A 16,038-nucleotide genomic window follows, 5' to 3' on the forward strand; every position below is an offset into this window, starting at 1 on the left:
TGTATTTTAAAAATAATTTACTATTAACATGTTTTATTACCCTTATCAGAAAAGCAGATATATAAAACATATATTTTAAATGTTAATTCAACTTTTACCCTATTACTGATTTCACAAGTCTTTTTGTAACTTAGCATGAAACAAAGCAACCCAATACTTCTTAAAATTTTTATTTGATTGACTTAAGTAAAAATTCTTTATATTTTTCTTTTCTAAAAATACATAAAATTTAAAGTACTATATATAATGTAAAAGTGTATCATCTGTATCACTCTTTAAAGTACTATTGAATAAGATTTTTACAAAAGAAGTCAGCAACAAATCACCAGTAAAATGTTTTTTCTTTCAAAGTTTATCATAGACCTTACTGGTTTCTGGTGAATGGGTAGATGCAAAAGAATTACTACAAAATTACTGTAAAATAGATACTACTTTGATTTCACTAAATAAAATATATCAAGACTTACTTTTGAAGGTATTAATGGAATGATAGTTGCTCATAACTTCCTAAGGCAAAATACAAAGATGAGAATGGTGAAGACTGGACATCAAAGCAGGACAATGAGAAAAACCTAGTATTTCACTTAATGCTACTTTTCCTCCCATTAGTCCTTTACATCAGTTTTAATATCAAATTGTAATAGTTTTTCTTAACTAAAATTGTAAGCAACGAAATATTCATTGTTTGGTAAAAGGAAAAAGGTAAATAGATTAAGGTCATGAATATGATCCTTTTTAATTTGATCAGAATTACATTGAACAAGTCTCACTATTTCTAAAAATTAAAGATACAGTAATTGCCATCTCTTAGAACTTACATGAAAATGTTCTTCTTAAAACTGGTGACTTGAGAGTTCATCAGTCAGAATACTAAGATTAAAAGTTTAAGCATTTGATCTACCCTATGACCCAGCAATAGCACTGCTAGGAATTTACCCAAGGGATACAGGAGTGCTGATGCATAGGGGCATTTGTACCCCAGTGTTTACAACAACACTTTCAACAATAGCCAAATTATGGAAAGAGCCTAAATGTCCACCAACTGACAAATGAATAAAGAAGATGTTGTTTATATATACAATGGAATACTACTTAGCAACAAGAAAGAATGAAATCTGGCTATTTGTAGCAACGTGGATGGAACTGCAAAATGATATGTTAAGTGAAGTAAGTCAGTCTGAGAAAAACAGATACCGTATGTTTTCACTCATATGCGAATCCTGAGAAACTCAACAGAAGACCAGGGGGAGGGGAAGGGGGAAAAAAAAGTTACAGAGAGGGACGCAGGCAAACCATAAGAGACTCTTAAATACTGAGCACAAGCTGAGTGTTGATGGGGGGGTTGGTGAGAGGGAAGGTGGGTGATGGGCATTGAGGAGGGCACCTCTTGGGATGAGCACTGGGTGTTGTATGGAAACAAATTTTACAATAAATTTCATATAAAAAATCACTTCCACAAAAAAAAGTTTAAGTATTTGAAAAAAATGTTTAAGAATTTATATTAATTTTAAAAAAATTTAAAACACTAAAACTCAGAATTTCCAGGTCACTCTTAGGAGTAAATTTTTTCCCTGGTTGGTAAAAATACCTGTCTTTTTCTAGAAACTGTAACTAGGATTATGGTAAATTACAGATGGTACATTTTGGTACCAAAACAATAGCCTACACTGAACTTGCCTCTTCACATTCACTTTTAACCTAACTGGTAAATGATTAGACAGTCAGTTTAACCAAGAAAATCATATGCATCAAGGTACATATTTCTTAGATGGTTGAAGGAAAAAAAGAAAAAGAGACAAATTTCAAAGAAGGAAAAGTGTTAATCAGGGTTAATGGCTATACTTCTTGGAAACCTTGAAGAAATGGTCAGCATATTGCTTTTTAGTATGTGGGGAAGATAGAGGGATTATGGCTGGCCAGTTTAGAGATACCATGGCATAGGCAGGATTCATTCTAATACTAGCTCTGATCTGTGACCTCAGAAAAGTAACTTTATCACCCCTAGATTCAGTTCTTCCATCTTTATAATGAAAGAGCTGTTAAAAGATCTGATCTTTCTAAGCTTTACCATGTTTTGCATTTCTGAATACAAATAATAGGTTATGTCCAGTCATATATTACTTCCTCCTACTATCAACATTTGATTCTATTGGAACCCATGGTTAATAGGGATGGCCAGAAAGAAAGGGACAAGTAAGTCATTTTGAAGCATCCTTTGCTCTTCGGGAATTTTCAGCTAAAAGGCTTCTAGGCAACCTTCAATTTGCCAGGAGTCTGACTCTGACTTTCTGTATGCCCCTTCTTTATGTGTGGTTACTGCCAAGGCGAAGCTTCTTGCTTCTAACCATCTCCTTAAAAATCAACTCCTTTTAAAGGCTGTAGTTTCAATGCTACTTACATTATTCTAGGAGGGAGAGGGAAAACAAGTAAAATGACAATTGGCCACTTAAAATGACTGAATATATCCTTGCAGCAAACCACCCCTTCAAAAAGCACACCGTCAAATAAAATAGGTCAAAAAGTACTACTGTATTGTCTGAAAATGCTAATATTTCCCCACACAGACATGATTGAAAACAATGGATTAACAATGTTTAAATCACCTGACTTTGCTTTTCTAAGAAAACAGGGTTAGTGTCAAACCAATTAAACAAATGAAATTTCAGTTTCATCGGAAAAGTTAGATAGACAAACTCAAAAAGTGATGCTTAAATTGCCAATAATGAGATACTTTATGGGACGTTTTCAGTTAAAGTGATTGCTACAACATTATGATCCATTAATTCTCAAACATTACTGGCAAAGTGTTGGGAAGTTATGTGTATTTCAAATAGCACATCTGTATTCAATTCACTTGCTATTGTTTTGTAGCTATCACGATAGAAAAAGTAAAAAAAAAAAGGACAATCATCTAACTTACCTGCCTTTTCATGGATAATTGTCCCTAATCACATCATCTTGTGGTTTTCAAGGGATTGAAATGCCCTTGATTCAAAAGATCTAAAGATCAATTATTTTTTAATAAGAATAAGAGCAGGGTGATTAGAAAAAAGCACCATAAAGATGACAATGAGTTTTAGACCCTTAGAAGATTTCAGAGAAACAATACAAGGTGAAAGAAAAGACTACCTGTATTTCTAATGCTAGAAATACACTAAAATAGTATTTATCACCTTTGCTCCCTAACATTCAAATTAGTATGCATGTCAGTAATTGTATGCATCCTTGTCACTAAAGAGGGGGTCAAACATTTAAGGATCGCTTCTCCTTTGGCGAAATGCATCATAACTTTTCATAGATGCTAGGTATTGCTCAAACTCCATTACGGAGGTTTTGAGTAAGTATGATGGCAGTGGTGGGAGACAGGAAAGTAATGAAATGTGTAGGGTTTAGAGGAACCACAGAAGTTGAAGAGCAAGTCAGGCTGGGACCCTCAGGCTGACCATCAGCTTTCTCTGACATCTCTTTTCATCTGCACCTGGATTTAGTCCCTTCATGTCTATGCTGTTATAGTACTCACATATACTTCAATTATACTGTCTTGTTGTTATTTAATTTCTTCCTCTTTGCTCTAGAGTAGGAGCTCACTGAAGCAAGAGATCTCTTTTATCGCTGTATCCCACTGCCCTTTATAACTAAGTCTTCATACTTAAATCCTGAGAATGTGTCTATCAAATAAATGAATTTTATCTTCTGGAATGTGGACTCCATTGAAGACTGGATCTTGACTTCTTGTTTGCTAATATATTCTTAGTGCCTAGAAAACTTCCATGGTAGGCTCTCAATAAATACATCTTATAGGAATGAATGATTCAATTAAGCAGCACTCTATTTAGAAACTAGGCTTATGCCTCAAACGGCTAAAATAGACTAGTGCCTTTAAAAAAAAATGGTATCCCAAGAGTTCTGGTTCAAATATCAATTAGATTAATATGGCTAGTGCCAAAGTCAAGGTTGTTAAGGATACCAAGGTAAAAAACACTGACTTAATGCTTTTCTCATTTGGTGTTACAGAAGCATGACCACGGTTCACAAAAGCTCAGATTTTGTGACACACCCTGGGCTTCATTTTATAATAAATGAGACTCCTTAAACACTCAGTTAAAATATGTTTGACAGAAATCACCTCCAGAGGGCAATTTAATCCCTGATGCTGACATGCAATTCCCTGAGTGTGTTTATGGGTGAACAGCAAGTCTGTCAGAACATTTTTAAGAGCATGTACGTTTGCATAGATTGATGTAAAGCATCAAGAACTCCCAAAATTCTCATCATGAAAACAGGCTCTATGCCCAACATCATGATGCAGAATATGTAAAATAGTGTGTTTCTTTGCAAGGAAAGGTACTCTAATTCTTACTGTCATATGTTGGAAAATTTCCTTTTTCTTTTTAGATGCATTTACCATGTGGGAATATATCCTCTGGGTACTTGACCAACTGCTTGTCCAAACAGGAAAATTGTAATCCCTTTCTTCTTCCCTCATGAGTGCTCCAAAACAAAGGGTATATTTTTATGAAACACATAGGGCTAATAAATTGTGCCCTCATAGAATGTTTTGTGCTATTAGGAGAGAGCATTTACAATAAGCAGGAGGTACCTTAGAGGAACGGGAAATTCAGTATTAATGTTCAGATTATTTACCAGCAAAATAGATCAAGCCTCCTTCTTATGAAGGGAAATACACAAGAGGGAAATTTAATAATGTACAACCAGATTCTCTGACTTAATACACACTTCTCCTGTATTTCTGCTTCAAATCCATCTTCAAAGAAATGGGAGTATGCTTAAAAGAAACCAGACAATGTTACTTAAAAGAGAAGGATTATGAGGTTACCTGGGGATTTGGATCAGCATAAGGAGATTTTAAATATCAAAAGAAGCTAAGATTTGATTTTTATTTCTTATCAAATGGTGTTTAGGAAAGCCCAGAATAATTAAACAGTTTTGTCCTTTCCCAAACTTGTACATGTCCTTACTATACAGACAGGACATTTGTTTCTTCCTTGAAGCTGAGTTCCCCAACTTTGTGTTTTAAAAATTAAGGGAAGGGGCGGGGTGCCTGGGTAGCTCGGCTGGTTAAGTGTTCAATTCTTGATTTCAGTCCAGGTCATGATCTCACGGTTCGTGAGTTCGTCCCTCCCCCCGCGCCACATCCCACTTCAAGCTAACAGCACAGAGCCTGCTTGGGATTCTCTCTCTCTCCCTCTCTCTTTGCCCCTCCCCTGCTCGCTCTCTGTCTCTCTCTCAAAATAAATAAACTCTTTTTTTTGTAATTAAGGGAAACACTACTGAGTTAAATTTAACATGGGTAGTTATTTCTAGGTTTTGCTGCTGTTGGTTGGTTGGTTTTCTGGGTCCCCTGAAGCACTGTTTCAAGACAACAGAAAAATACGACTGATTCAATGGGCAACCAATTCAAATATGAACATATAGTTGGTTATTCATAAACTCTTTCTTTTTAAAGTTGCTTTATTCATTGCCCAATAATTTGTTAGGAGTCAAGTTACAATTCAACTGCAGAACTATCATTTGGAAAATACAGTAAAAATATCTCTGAAATATCAATATTTCAATATCCAAATGAAGTATCATTTGGAAAACACAGTAAAAAATATCTCTGTTCTATTTCAACACCTAACAGAAGAATGTCTGACACTTCTCCAAATTATTATAATTAATCAATATGGGTTGCTCTAAAACACTTAAGTGCATCATGTAAGGTAAAACAGATACCCACACCAGCTTAGTCTTTCCAATTCCACTTTGCATGCTTTTGGCAACTGTGAATTTCTGACATGAAGAGACATATCAGGAGAAATTGAGAATAAACAACATGTACTTCTGATTCATTCAATTCGAAATATGTACAGCCTTCTATCATGCATCCAGAATTTCTTATAAAGCAGTAATAAAACATATGACTGTTGAATCCAAGATTTCAATTTGTAAACCTTTGCAAATAATCCAAGTACCCCTCTAAATGCCACCATTCTATTATCTCTCTTAAACTTGATTACACATGTAATTATAACATTCACACATTGATATAAAATGGGGATGGGGTGTTTTTCTATAAAACTATTTCAATAATTAATGATAATCAATGAACAGTAAATGAAGTGATCATACACTGGCAGTCAAGATTTTTAGGAGTTAGCGGAATGTCAAACGACATGAATATATCTATTTTTTTATTCTGGTCAGATGGTAAAATTTGTACTGTCAAAGCAAAATTACACTGGACAAAATTAAATAGGCCAGTAAAATTTTATTCAAGGGTATGCAATAGAGAAGAGAAACCAGAGCTCAGTCTGAACTCAGCTCCACTGAAATATCAGATGGAATTTTTTTAAGGGCTGACTTGGGAGGAAGGATGGAGGGGAGTTTTTAAGAGCTGGAGTTGGGGGAATCCTAGCCACCTGTGTTTGCAAATTGGCTTTATCCAAAATAAACTATCTCTTATCCTCATGACTTATCCTCATGACTTATCCTCATGACTGAAGATAGTATTACATCTTGGAGTAAGGAACCTACCCAAATGAGGCTGCTACCTTCCCACAAAGACTGGGAGAGAGGGGCCTATACTCCTTGACGATTACATTTGAGAGACACTTCTCCAGGTTCTTGAGAAAGCTAGTCCTGGGGTGTAAGACTGGCAAGAGACTTTTAAAAAATTTACAACCCAAAGAATTGTAAGTGTTCTAAAGTGAATTATAAGTTTTCTAAAGAGAGTACTGTAAGGAAAGGAAGGTCAGGGGACTCTCAGTTTAAGCATTTAGTAAGGGCCAAGGTGTGAAGGAGGTCAAAGGCCTACAGGCAAGAAAGAAGTTTGTACAAAGTTCTATCAAGTTGAGGGAAATGTTAAGGCAATCTTGGTCAGTAGTGAAAGCAGAAGAAAACATTTAATAAATAAAAATATCATTATCAAATCAAATGTGTAACTAGAAATAGATACAGTTGATCCCTGAAAAATGCAAGGGTCAGGGACACTGACAGCATATAACTTTTGACTTCCAAAAAACTGATCTAATAGTCTACTGTGACTGGAAGCTTTACTGATCACATAAACCATCATAAACACATATTCTGTGTAATATATGCATTAAATACTACATTCTTGGAATAAAGTAAGCCAGAGAAGAGAAATTATTAAGAAAATCATAAGGAAGAGAAAGTATATTTACAGTACTATAAAAAATCAATAATCAATAAGGAGACCTACAGAATTTGAACTTTTGTTATTTGAGGGTCAACTATATAATCTATATCATTGTGTTATCATCTAAGTGCATTTGTCAATTTATTACCAAAGTAAGACATTTTTTTTCCTTATGCCTCTCTGCCTTGCTTTCTCACTTTAGACTAGCAATTGGCAATCTAAGGCCACAGCCAAACCCAGCCCATAGTTTTTGTTTTTAAAATAAAGTTTTATCAGAACATGGCCATGTCCATTTGTTTAAGATCTATGGCTGCTTTTGCATCTGGACTACATAATGGAGCAGTTGTGACAGAGATTGTAGGACCCACAAAGCTAAAAATACTTACCCTGTGGCTCTTCATAATTATGAGCTCAAGTATGGGTCACTTGATACAAAATAAGGTACCCAAAAATATTTTATTGTTACTGTTTACTTAGGTTAAAAAATAAAAGTGATAAAATGAATAAAGGATGATTCTCCTCTTTTAAACTATCAAAGTTGCATTTTTATTGTGCTCATATTACCTTACCTAGTAAGTTATTCTGAATTATACCCATTGACATGGGACAGAGCAGATGACAAACTCATAGACTCCATTAGGGCTGCCCAAATACAAAATAGGTTGCCTCAAAAGGAGTGTGCTGTCACTCTGTGTGAACAAGCACAGGGATGATGACCATCAGTAACAGATTCAGTAGCAGGTCTTCTGGTTTGGAGAGAGGTTCAATTGCATGACCTCCTACTTCCTTTTCACCTCTATAATCTTTAAGTCTTTATTATTTAACATGAGGACATTCTGTCAAATAAAAAAGCATACTTTATTCAAAAAAATTTTTAAATGTATTCTTACACATGCTCTTCTATAATTATGACTGGTGATTAAATGCTAGGAATAGTAAACCCTGAAGAAGACCACTGATTTTGGTCCAGTCTACCTTCATCATTCAGATGGGTGAAAATGACTGATTATTTGGGCCCACATCAATTTGATTGTTGTGAAAATATGATCTAATCAATAATATAAAAGAACAGGGTTTTTTTTAATGTCTATACATAAATACCTATATATACAGTATATATCTGAACAAGATGCATTTATACACTTAGATCAGGTTTCAAAAGGTGAACTGTGGGCAAGAAACCCAATGCTGAATGCTTACTGAAACTCCTCAGTAAGGGTTATGTGTCTGTGTGGGTCACTTCTGTAGAACAACATTTATTGCAGTGTGCGGGTGTTCTCAATAAATCTTCATTTGGCTGAACTAGTAGCACTGATATAAATATAGAAAGGAAGTATATATAGTTTACTGTTTGGGTCAAGACACTGTAATGGCTCTGGATGTGGCTTTGACACTAATAGACTTTGTAAAGTTGGACAATGCACTACAATCATAAGGCTTTAATTTCCTCAGCTATCAAATAAGGCATTGGTTCTTCAACTTTACAATTGATGAGAAGTATCAGGAGGGCTAAGTTCCCAGATTGTGCTAACAATGTTCATCAATGGACCACAGTTGGAGCACAAAATAAGGTTTGGGAAGATGGTGGTAGTGAATTATCAAATCCTTAACACTTTACAGCTATGAGAGAGTGGCCAGCATCAAATGGGCACATTCAAATGTAATTGTCTTTAGAATCAAAATTTCATTTGAATAAGAAAAGAAATGAATGTTTTTCTTTCTTTTTAGATTTCAGAGATTTTCGAACATGTACCTGTTCTGTAGTACTTACGTCATAGCTTGATAAATGGATTCAATCCCGTAACGCATGGCAAATTCATCGACTATTTCTTGGGAAGCATCATCAAAGAAAACCTTCCAGGCTTCCTCCCCTTTGACCTCTGGTATTTTCACTCCACCATTAGACTTCACTTCAGTCAAGTAATGGAACAGATTCTAAAAGTAAGTGGTTTTCAATTGTTCAGTAATTCCTCAGAATAGACCATAAATATGTAACTGTAACTTTCAGTAATTTATATTTGCATTGTGATGGCATCTAATGTTTCATTAGCATATATAAGCAATAGGAATATATTGAGTTTTTATCCTAGCTCACCTCGTATTTATGCAAATTGATTTTATTTCTGCCTAAGCCTACACAGAATCAATGATTCAAATATTTTTCATACATACCAATTCATTTTAGAAGGAAGTAAAAGTTTTGCATGTAAACATTTCTACATGCTAGAGCATATTTTACACTCATGGGCTCCAAGTAAATTATAGAGCCCTGGATGAATAACATGATTTTGGCTGTTGATACAGAATTTTAGTATGTAAAGGGCTTTGACTATGAAATGGTTGGAGTCAGAGCAAGGAATTGAGGTTAAAAATGAATGAGAATTTTTTAATGAAATAAAAATCACTACACATATTTTCTTTTTGCTTCTAACAAGTTTTGGGAACTACCTGCTACATAGATGCAGCTTAGGTCACTAAAGGACCCTTTCTTGGATTTCAGGTCTTTTTGGTTCATGGACTAGCAGAAAAAGACTCTGAAAAGCAAAGTACAATGCCATTCCTCATATCCCAAAAATTCTCTATCCAATCTTTCAGGCTAGAGTTGGCTCTCCATCTTGCCAGTTTCACTGGTTTGAAAACTGAACCACCTTTTTTGAAGGAATATCCATAGCCAGGTGGTAATCAGGAAATTAAGCCTAGGCCCTTTATATAATTATGTGCAATATGTAAATGACTTAAATACTGCTCCCCATTCCTTCTTTGGTAAAATGGAGGTGCAAATAATTACACATATAAATTTTCATAGATACATTTAGGAAAAGTTATTAGCAAAGAGCAAAGATTCTTTCACTTATCTTTTCTATCTTAGGAAGGTACTTTCCTCTCTACCTCTCTGAACATGGGAAAGTACATTCCTCAGTTTTACCTCATATTTTTCAATATACAGGACAAGTGCCATTTGTATCAGAGAAAGGCTCTGGGGACAATTTTAGGCTCTCAGACACAAAGCATCCAATAGAAGCCCAAGATTATACGTCTGTATATCTATTCTGAGGTCAATCTGCCCTTTGGATTCAAACTGGGTTGTATCAACCTCTAAGTCAACCAAGCCTTACTGTTTGGATGGGTATATTCTCTACTACCCTTGGGTGGTAATTACATTTGATATTCTCCATTGCCGACTTGTCTGTGGAATGGGTAATTAAAATGGAGGATGGTTCAATATATATTGAAGCTTTTATGTAATACTCAGAAAAAGAAAAAAAGTCATTGATTACATTGGCTACCAAAAACCATTGAGGCAATGTAGTATTAGCATTTTGTATTTCTAATACTTCCAATTAAATCTTTAACAAAATCTGCACATTAACTCAGCATTCTCAAAAATAATCATATTTGGGTCCTCTCTTGCATTACTAAAGTACTATATGTTTAATGCTTCCAAAATATTTATCATTATTTATTTTTTAATGAATACTTTTAGTATTTTTCTTCTTCCTTGGTCTACTTATTCATCATTATCTTATTGTATTATTGGTTAATACCTGCCTCATGTGTTTGTTCTAACTCTTATTAGAGGATATCTTCTCACCCTTCAGAGAGCAATACATGGGCCATATGATACCCTTCCACATCACGTGTTATTGTACAGGGTCAGAACTCCAGGAACAACTTCACAAACCTAATTCAATTATATTTTTAAACAAAATACCTTGTTGTATGATCCATAAAGTACTATTTCTTTTCTAGATTTTATTATTAACACAATTCAATTGACTTACCTCATGTAAACATGTATATTGTATATGATATGGGGCAACCTTCTCCTCTCCTTTTATCTCCACATTGATTTTCAATCTTATGGCCCCAGATACAGCTGACTTATCTGTCCGTTTCTCTGATAAAGCAAAAAAGTAATTGGTGACTTTTGGAAATATATTTTTCATAGAACTTTTCAAAGGCTTAAAAAAGGCTTCCATTTCTAAAAGCCACTTTTCTAGGTCAGGTTTGATTATTAACAACCCATTATGATTCTTGGAAACACAATTTAAAATAATGTGCCTATTATGTGACTAATTGTCAAATGGTGTTATAGATCTTCACACAAAAAAGCTTAATCAGAAAACCCTACCATTCTGATACAAATTTCTGTGTACTCAATCAGTTTATACAATGAAATTAATTATTTGGCAATTAAAAGCAAGATAATTTAAAGTACAATTAACCAGAAAACTATTTTTTCTAAAAGCTTTCTCTTCTCTATGCTTGAAAAGATGAGTCAAAGCTCTAACAAAAAGTTTATTAATAGTTTTCTCATCATTGATTTATAAAGACCTACTAATTCCTAAAGGCCTCCTATTTATTTGGATGGAATCAATATGAAGTCAATTCAGTCCAATAATGTACATGTATGTTCGATATGAACTGATCAGTAGATTTAAGAGAAAAAAAGCACAATCACAAAATTCCTAGAAGGTATATGTATACAGGGGACCTACGTTTGACATCTACTTTATACATGAAATAAAAAGAGGCAAGCTGATCCATTTCACAAATAAAACATAAAGAGGTAGAGTGACAGAGAAAGGTAAAGACTTCCTGACCCTCTTTCTAAGCATAACGGTTTTTAGTCATAAAAGACACAGTTAACCCACGAAGCCTGTTTTCTTATAGTGGAATATCTGCTGACTTTTCATTGTTAATATTGAATAGTCATTATGTTATAAAGATTCTTCTCTTAGAAGTGCCAGGATCATGAGAGTTTCTCTGATTGGCTAGGAGATAGTTGATTCTCAATAAATATTAAAGTTGCCTGCTGGGCCAAAAGAAATCTAAATCCTGGAATCTTTTAGTCACAGACCTCTGTCCAAAGTCCGAGGGGAGCAATTCTGGTTCTTTGATTTTTTTTTCTTCTTCTTTAAAATAATTTTTTAACCATTTATTCATTTTTGAGAGACAGAGCGTGAGTGGGGGAATGGCAGAGAGAGAGAGGGAGACACAGAATCCAAAGCAGATTCCAGGCTCTGAGCTGTCAGCACAGAGCCTGATGCAGGACTGGAACTCACAGACTGAGAGATCATGACCTGAGGTGAAGTTGGACGCTTAACCAACTGAGCCACTAGGCACCCCTGGTTCTTTGATTTTAACTATAATCATCCCAACAGTTCATGGGACACAGGTTCTGCTTAGATGCCCAGAGCTTTTGGTAAAGTCCTCCCATGCATGGAATAGAATCAATTCCATGTGAAGAAAAAGGAACTTTGTACAAAAAGAACAAATACGGTACTTAGGTGGATTGAACCTACTGAAGGATTTTACACAAATTCAAAACCTGTCCTCAGCCTCCCTCCCTTTCTTCTTCTTCCTCTCCTAAAACTCCCATCAGCAATGAGGGCACAAACATAGAAACTGACGGTAAACACGCAAAGACTTCCCTGTCCTATTGCATCATATTTTCCTCCCCACCAATGGGAGGACAGTTCCAGCATAAGAGCTTAAATAGCTGATTTTTACCAATTTCACAATAGCTCATTCAAGCTCCTTGGCAAACTATATATATTCACATCAAAAGACATTTGACAGGAAAAAAAGAACATCAAAAGAATTGCTCTTTTGTCAAAAGAACAATTTAAGGAATTTGTTTTGAATTCAAACTGCTTCATAAGGTCATGTTTATGTACTACAAAACAAAAAAAGGCTATGTATAGGTAAACTACTTTACAACACAAGTTGTGAGTATTGCACAGAGCTAACGGCCTGAAGGTTACTCTTGCCTAACATCTGTTTTCATATAGAAAGTTGTCTTATAGTATAAACAAGATACAGGAGGATGAGCACTGTAACGGAGTTAAAAATTGCATCAATAATGTAGAAGCAATGAGTTTCTTTACAAAAGATTTCTTAAGGGGCACCTGGGTAGCTCAATCTGTTGAGCAGCCTACTTCAGCTCAGGTCAGGTCAGGATCTTGCTGTCCATGAGTTTGAGCCCTGCATTGGGCTCTGTGCTGACAGCTCAGAGCCTGGAGCCTGCTTCAGATTCTGTGTCTCCCTCTCTCTCTGACCTTCCCCCACTCATACTTTGTCTCTGTTGCTCAAAAATGAATAAATGTTAAACAATTTTTTAAAAAAGGAAGATTTCTTTAAAATGTATTTTGATATTGGGTTCTTAGTCTAGCTTGAGTAATTTGTGTCCAGATATATTATATATATTTCTTTCTTTAAAATTATTATATAATTTAGTTTCATTAATTGTATGACTTTATCCCTTTACTTTTTCAAATTTTACATTTCTTGAAGTGTGTGTGTGTTCAAAAAACCAAAAGCACTCTGATTTTCTACAATATATTGATATCCTGAATGGAAACTCTGTAATCGGGGACTGTGTAAAGTCTTCTTGGATTCACAACCAGCCCTTAAAAATTTAATTAAAACATTTCAGATGATATGACTAAAACATTTGAATCTGGCAACCACCAGTTTGTTCTCTATATTTATAGATCTGAATCTACTTTTTTGTTTATTCTTTTGTTTTTTTTATTTTTTTTTAATTTATTTTTTATTTATTTTTGAGATAATGCGAGAAGCAGAGTGCAAGCAGCAGAGCGGCAGACAGAGGAAGACAAAGAATCTGAAGCAGGCTCCAGGCTCTGAGCTGTCAGAGCAGAGCCCGACTCGGGGCTCAAACTCAGCAACCATGAGATCATGACCCGAGCTGAAGTCGGAAGCTTAACTGACTGAGTCACTCAGGCACCCCAATTCTTTTGTTTCTTTACATTCTATATATGAGTAAATGGGGTTGTGGGTATGGGCAAAATAGGTGAAGGGGAGCGGGAGAAACAGGTTTCTAGTTATGGAATGACTAAATCATGGGAATAAAAGGTACAGCACAGGGAATATAATCAATGATATTGTAATAGTGTTGCACGGTGATGGATGGTAGCTACATTTCTGTGAGTGTAGCATAACATACAGAATTGTTGAATCACTATGTTGTACACGGGAAACTAATGTAGCATTAAGTATCAACTACAGGCAAAATTTTTTTTTTTCAACGTTTATTTATTTTTGGGACAGAGAGAGACAGAGCATGAATGGGGGAGGGGCAGAGAGAGAGGGAGACACAGAATCGGAAACAGGCTCCAGGCTCTGAGCCATCAGCCCAGAGCCCGACGCGGGGCTCGAACTCGCCGACCGCGAGATCGTGACCTGGCTGAAGCCGGACGCTTAACCGACTGCGCCACCCAGGCGCCCCTGGGCAAAATTTTTTAAAACACATATTAAGGATCATGTCCTCTATAGAAACTGAGCTGATGCATATATTTTTATTATTATTAAATTAGCACTGATGATTCTCGGTTATTATTCAATTACTGTAAAATTCAAATTAAAACTTCATTTAATTTTTGGTTCCATAATAAAATTTCACTTAAAAAGTCATGCCAACTAAACATATTCTCAATATCTTTATCAACCAAGGAAATATAAGTTCACACATAATTTGGCTTTGCCAACTAGAGGCTACTTTTATATCATCATTCAAAAGATAACCAAAATATACTTTTTATTTATTACTGAAATTTCATTAAGGGAACAAAAAGAAATAAATCAAACAGCAAAAAGTCATATGTATCTTTTTCCTGTACATTTGGCAAAGGTTTTGAAGCTCTATTTATGAATTAAAATCTAGAATGGGAGATTTTCCCCCTAAAAGACACCCAATTGATTTTTTGAAAGCCTTTCTCTCTTTATCTCAAATTTACCAACAACTTTCAATAATACTGGACTGAAATAAATATTTCAACAGAATGTTGAAGAACATTGATTATTTTTACTTATATGGGAAGATAACACATGCCACAGGTATTCTGAAATTTTATTTAACGGTTTTTCAAGTAGATTTAAAAATAGTCACCTAAGTTGTACCAGACATCCATCTCTCCACTCAGGGTCCTCACTTCTACAATTGTTTGTCCCAAAAAATCATCTGACTCCTTTTTGAAATGCTGCTTGACTCTGGATTTAATGTCATCATCTTCATCCCACACTCTGACTTTGATTCGATCTGTGGAGTTATGGCACTCACTGAAAATAAATGTGGATAAGTTAACCATTAGTAACTGCTCTAAATGGCATTTGATGTTAGCAACTTATTTTATATATAATTTCTTAATGTTTACTTTTGAGATAGAGAGAGAGAGAGAAAGAATGGGCTGGAAAGGGGCAGAGAGAGACAGAGAGAGACAGAGACAGAGGATCCGAAGCAGGCTCTGAGTTGTCAACACAGAGCCCAACTGGGGGCTCAAACTCACTAATGGTGAGATCATGACCTGAACCAAAGTTGGATGCTTAACTGACTGAGCCACCCAGGTGCCCTGCAACTCATTTTAAATCTGTCTAATCCAGAAAGGCATTGCATATTATTTAATAAAGGAGATTTCTCACCGACATAGTCCATCTAGAGGATGTTGTGGGTGTCAAGGATATTGAAAAATATTGCATTAGTTAAGCAATGTTAATAAGGGGAAATCACACCCTATTCCATCATATTTCCTTTCACTGAACTAGATATAATCAAATATGGGTCAAAAAGCTTTGGTGTATTTTCTCTATATTTCCTGTTTGCAATGGTCGTCTAGAACAACATAGGCATGCTCAGAAAATACTGCACCATCAACATAAAGCCAATGTTATAGATGTGAAGAAAATGGATGTCACAGAGTAAAAATGAGACTACAGTTATGTGCAAGTACTTAATAAACTAAAAATCCCAATAAGTGTATAAGATATTATTAAACCAATTAGCATTAAAGCAAAATCCTTCTGTTTTTAAGATGAAACTGCACACTTTAATCCATTCCTCATTTTCAGGTTTCCTC

At 35.1% G+C, this 16,038-nt stretch overlaps 1 protein-coding gene across 1 annotated transcript in view; it reads right to left on the reverse strand.

The window, feature by feature from the left end:
• The window catches only part of UNC13C (unc-13 homolog C), a 606,187-nt gene that overhangs the window by 292,066 nt on the left and 298,083 nt on the right, over nt 1-16,038 (reverse strand). Inside the window, exons 14-16 of the mRNA XM_047864534.1 lie at nt 15,075-15,244; nt 10,945-11,060; nt 8,934-9,097 (exon numbers count right to left, since the gene is read on the reverse strand). Of these exons, the coding sequence (XP_047720490.1) occupies nt 8,934-9,097; nt 10,945-11,060; nt 15,075-15,244 (450 nt within the window). The remainder of the gene's footprint in view (nt 1-8,933; nt 9,098-10,944; nt 11,061-15,074; nt 15,245-16,038) is intronic.

This window comes from Prionailurus viverrinus, chromosome B3 (assembly GCF_022837055.1).
Source record: "Prionailurus viverrinus isolate Anna chromosome B3, UM_Priviv_1.0, whole genome shotgun sequence".
NCBI classification, from domain to species: Eukaryota; Metazoa; Chordata; class Mammalia; order Carnivora; family Felidae; genus Prionailurus; species Prionailurus viverrinus.